Source organism: Gavialis gangeticus, unplaced genomic scaffold (assembly GCF_001723915.1).
Source record: "Gavialis gangeticus isolate Ggan-Ray unplaced genomic scaffold, GavGan_comp1, whole genome shotgun sequence".
NCBI classification, from domain to species: Eukaryota; Metazoa; Chordata; order Crocodylia; family Gavialidae; genus Gavialis; species Gavialis gangeticus.
In genome coordinates this window covers 15010616-15015627 of record NW_017729015.1, presented here as the reverse complement: position 1 = coordinate 15015627, position 5012 = coordinate 15010616, and the positions used below count along the sequence as shown (strand labels likewise).

At 43.3% G+C, this 5012-nt stretch overlaps 1 protein-coding gene across 1 annotated transcript in view; it reads left to right on the top strand.

The window, feature by feature from the left end:
* Nucleotides 1–4053, top strand: part of KPNA6 (karyopherin subunit alpha 6) — a 50212-nt gene extending 46159 nt beyond the window's left edge. The window contains exon 14 of the mRNA XM_019512296.1: nt 25–4053. Within this exon, the coding sequence (XP_019367841.1) occupies nt 25–212 (188 nt within the window). The 3' untranslated portion in view covers nt 213–4053. The remainder of the gene's footprint in view (nt 1–24) is intronic.
* Nucleotides 4054–5012: the final 959 nt, after the last annotated feature.

Here is a 5012-nt window from a genome sequence, read left to right as displayed (position 1 = left end):
CACCCCCAACTCTTTCCCCACCAGGCTTGGATAAGATTGAATTTCTGCAGAGCCACGAGAACCAGGAGATCTATCAGAAGGCCTTTGACCTGATCGAGCACTACTTTGGAGTAGAGGATGATGATGCCACCCTGGCTCCCCAGGTAGACGAGAACCAGCAGCAATTCATCTTCCAGCAACCTGAGGCCCCCATGGAAGGCTTCCAGCTATAATGTGACCAGAGAGGAAAAGAACACCACAAACTTGCCAGAAAGCAACTGGGAGAAGCCAGATAGTCCCATCCCCCCTCCTTGCAAACAGAAGGAGCAAACACCCATTCCACCTGTTAGGAATCGAGTCCTCCTCCTTCAGAAAAAGCTAGAAGCAATGCTTTGTTTTCATGGAGAGAAGAGGATTTTTCTTACACTTTTTTTCTTTCTTTTTTTATTTTTGCTGCTGCATACATGTCTTTAAGCAGGCACTGGGATGGAGGAAGGACACTGAGGTAACTGATGGCACCTCTCATTTTTCTTTGTGGTAATCTCCCAAACATCACTTTTTTTTTACCTCTGGTACTTAAACGAAATTTCAGCAGGGACGGGGTGGGGGTGTAGGTAAAAAGTGAAATCAGAAGTAAGCATTTTCTTCTGACAACATTAACCCTGGACGCTTGGGATGATCTATTTAAATTTTTTTTGCACATATTACTCTTTATTAAAGACTCTCTAATCTGCCAAGAGCAAAGTTTAGTCCCTGGCCTTTTCATGACCCTCCTTCAGTGGACAGCACCGTTGGACTTGGGCCCTGTAAATGGACAAAGGAAAAATGGGAGGTTTCTCCCCGTTGCTGGGAAGACTTTTCTCGGGGAAGGATTTTTCCCTTTTGTTGTCTAAAATTTTTTTTTTTTTCTTTTTTTTTTTTAAAGAACTGTTAGTGATATTTAAAGAAAAAGCAACAAAACCCCAAAGATGGTCTTTGTAAAGAGGTGGGGGAGCTGTCTGGGTGGTCTCTCTTTTTTTTTTTTTTTCCTTTTGAAAGAGGAAGCACAGCTGCCATTGCACAGGCTTCACTTGCATTGCTACTGATTGAAGTCGCAGAACTGAAATGGTGAAAACCCGTCTTCATCCTTACTTGAAATTTGTTTTTTGGGTTTTTTTTTTTTTTTCATGAGAACATGTTAAAAGGTTTTTTGGCTTTTCTTTTGGCTGGATGGGGTGGGGCGGGACCTTTTGTGGGGTGGGGAGGAAGAGCTACACTTGACAGCATTGTGTGCAGTGTTAACTTCAGTAACATAAGACCTGAGTTTTCAGGATTACCTCCTGCTCACAGTTGGATCATGTACATTTTACTTCAAAAAGAAGAGTCAAATCTCTGTATTTTTTATATATTATATATAGGTAGATATTTGTCTAATTGGGCTTCAGAGAAAAAATATATATGAAATTTCTGTAATTTATGTAAATAGGATACTGTGAGGCAGGCATACCTGGAAATGATGGTCTGTAAACTCACTCGCTGGTTGTCCTGCTTCTTTTCCTCTGTTCACTCATGTACTGTATAAGCAAACATAGAGTTGTCTTAAATTCCTCAACCAGACTGAGTTTACTTAACCAAGATTTGGTATCACATGTCATGTAGGCTGTGGAGAATACAAACACTTCTGAGACTGGAGGGATGGGGGCGTGGGGAGAAACATGGTCCCCTGAAGTGTCTTAATACAGACGTACAGTGCAGACCCTCCCTATTGCTGTCTTAAGCAAATGCAAGCTTTGAAGCCTTTGAGAATGGAAATTCAAGTGGGTGAAAGACGAGCCTTGGTGCCAGTAATTCAAAATCCAAACAAATCTAATTTGACAAGTCCTTCATTGTTTGAAAACAAATAAACTACATCTGTGCATTTGACTGAGGCCTGGCTGTGGCTAGAGTGATATCTAATGTGTAAAGGTTTTACCACTTGCTACAGGACAGGTTTGGAGACAGGGTATTAATATTAAGTGTAGCATGGTGGAGAATCTTAGCCATAGAGTACTGGTGCTGTGCTATTGCAGTCAATCTCTCTAGAAAATTAGTAAGGAGTGCAGGCTCCTGGGAAGCACAGTGATGTTAGAAGCTCTGTTTGGAAAAACATGAGGCCAAATCTTGTATTTAAAAATGCATATGGCTAGGGCTCATCAGGGTCCCTATGCTAGCCATTTGGCTTGTTTACATACCTCCCGTTGCCAATGCGAATCTCCTCCCATTGAGCAAAGTGGAGAGAAATCCAGGTAACCAGCCTTTAAAGGCTGGTTTTTGCCGCCACTGAGAGGACTCGTTAATTGAAGCTTTTATGAAAAGAAGATTCATTGTGTAATTCAGTGTTACTAGGTATTGAAGTAGCTTTTTATAGAAGGGAGCACATTAATTACACTTTTTTTTCTTTAATGGAGGCACTTGACATTGCAATTGATGGAAGAGAGAGAAGCAGGAAAGAGCTGAATTTATATCCAAATTCAAGTCTTAAGTAGAAAACTAGACCACAGACTTCATCAGCATGTTGGCAGACTACTCCTGGAATCTTATACAGCAATGTGGTGTTGGCATCATCCTAACTGCAATTGTGTCATCTTTCCTCTCATTCAGGGAAACGGGGTTTTGCCTGCCTAAATGAAACTAAAGAACCTGGATGCTTTTTGACAGGGGGGAGAAGTTTTTGTTCTCATGTACAAGGTAGTCTTGGAGAGAACCCCCCCCCCCCCTCCAGCTGGCTGTGGCAAAAGGGCATGTTGTTCAGGCTACTTTTAAACTGTGCAGGTAGCTTAGCCTGATCTGATCCCATACAGTCAAGTGGTGTATCGGTAGACATTACCAGCTGTTGAATGGGTTTCACTCTTCTGGTGATGGTCTTCAGCAGAACAACACTCATGTTTCCAGTTCTGTTGGCGGTTGTCTGGGTGAATTTTGATAAATGCTTCTTTCTCTCATGTGGGATTGAACAGTTCTCTGGCCAATGAAACCTTTTTCAGCTGGAGACCGACATGTTCAGTTGCATTTCCCCCCTTCTAGTCTCTGGACTAGTCTAATCCCGTCGGCCAAGGAAATAGAACAACTGTCCTTGGTTTTGAAACAGTCTCTCTGATTTCCTTCTGTTCTGCATCCTGGTTGCATGCATGCATGTATATGCAGTCCCTCATCAGGTTTTGAGATGCGATACCTGCCACCAGGCAGACTTCAGTGGGTGGCTGACAGCTGACTGCTGAACCCTGCTCAGTGAGCAGGTGTGCCTCGAATCGGTTCTCCAGAGTCTCCTCATCCGGCAAATGAAAGCCAGCAATTTATCCTTTCCCCCGATTTGGGTTCTGTGTGGAAACCTTACAGAGAAAATTTGAAAAGCCACTGAGCACAGTGGTCCATGGTCCAGTTCATTTACCTGATGACAGAGACATCTTGAAGCTGCTGTTACATCTGTCTGCTCTTTGGCATGGCAAATTGACCGCAGTGCTACATTAGATCTGCGGTGAAAGGAGCATATCTTTCTAAGATGGGAATCTGATCCTTTTGTTTTTCTGTTGAGATGCAGGTGAAACCAATGAAGTAACCTTTTGAGTTACCTACAGTAACTTTATTTTCCTGATGTAATGCACTTTTGAGGACGGGCGTTAGTTGCATTAGGCTGACCTCAGCCATTTAAAAACGGGGCTCTTCTGCAGTTCTGTTCACTGCAGTATGAAGGTGCATTTACATCTTTATTGCACAATCATCTTTTTTTTTTTTTTTTTAAATGGGAGACTTGTTTCAGGGCAGAGATCGAGGTGATTCTACGGTACCTCACTTCAGAAAAACAAAGCTGTGGCAGCCACTGCAGAGGTAAGCATGGATTTTTGTTTCAGCTAGCTCTGTTGCCTTGCTGCTGGGAGTAGCTTGCTTCCTCCTTGACAGCAGGCGTCGTTCCTGTTCAGTGCAGTGCCTCGTTGACTCTTTAAGCTTTCCCTTAGCAACAGAGAGTCCAGGCCTCCTGTTGCAGCATTGTTTTTTTTCTGGAACTGATATGGCAGCTTGTATAGAAATGAGCAAACAGTTGGTTTAAAAAAAAAAAAAGGCACCAAGTAGCCCCATCTCCCACCCTTCTTGCCTTCTCCCCACAAGGCAGGATTAACCCTGATGAAAATTTGCTAGCGCCTGTCTTTGCTGCTCCTTGACTACCTGGCAGGCTTGCTATTGTGTCCCAGCACCACTGTCTTTTCCTTTCTGGCAACCAGGCTTCCATCTCTGGTGGCCAATACAGATGTTATAAATGATGCATCTGTTGCCACCTGGCAATCTTCTCTTCTTTCAGCTAAACTTGGGAGAAGGGCATCACCTTTTTTGCTTTCTTGTGAATTGCAACTCTGGACTTGGGGCTGGGGAACAGGCTTGGCTTTGGGAAAGCTGTTCCTTGTGGAGTGCAGGAGAACCTGACCTGCATAGCAACCTTTGTTGGTTCTTGGCATCACTTTAGGTGAGCCTTCCCCAGGCCCCAAGGTCCCTGTTTGGGGGTGTGCCATTTGATAGAGATATGTATATTTTTTTAACATTCACTTTTTCCTGTGTTCAAACTACTTCAGTTTCTTTTCCTTGGCTCACACAAGTGCCATGTGGATCTAGAAGAGGTGTTGAGGCTCAGCCATACATCTTACGGATCTGCTTTGAACAATCACTTTTATCAGTATTTCACTGCCATGCAATGGTGGCACTTAACTATGCTAACACATTCAGTTGACCTCAATGCTACTTGGGTGCTGTCAGCAACCTGAGCATCTTAAATCCTCTATTTCTACTGGCTTTTTTAGTTTCCAATATATATCCTCTGGGGCTGCTAGCCTGTAGTTGCTTGCTGGCACTTTCCAGGCTGTCTTGCCCCTACATAGACCATGATGCTCAATCCTGTAACTTTTTCAGGTAAATATATATGGTACCCAGTGGATGCTTGATATCAAGTCTGGTTTCATCATTCAGCTAGCAAAGGGACTTTTGACCACTGGGGCTGGTGAGGTTGTCTTTTTTTTTTTTTTTTTTTT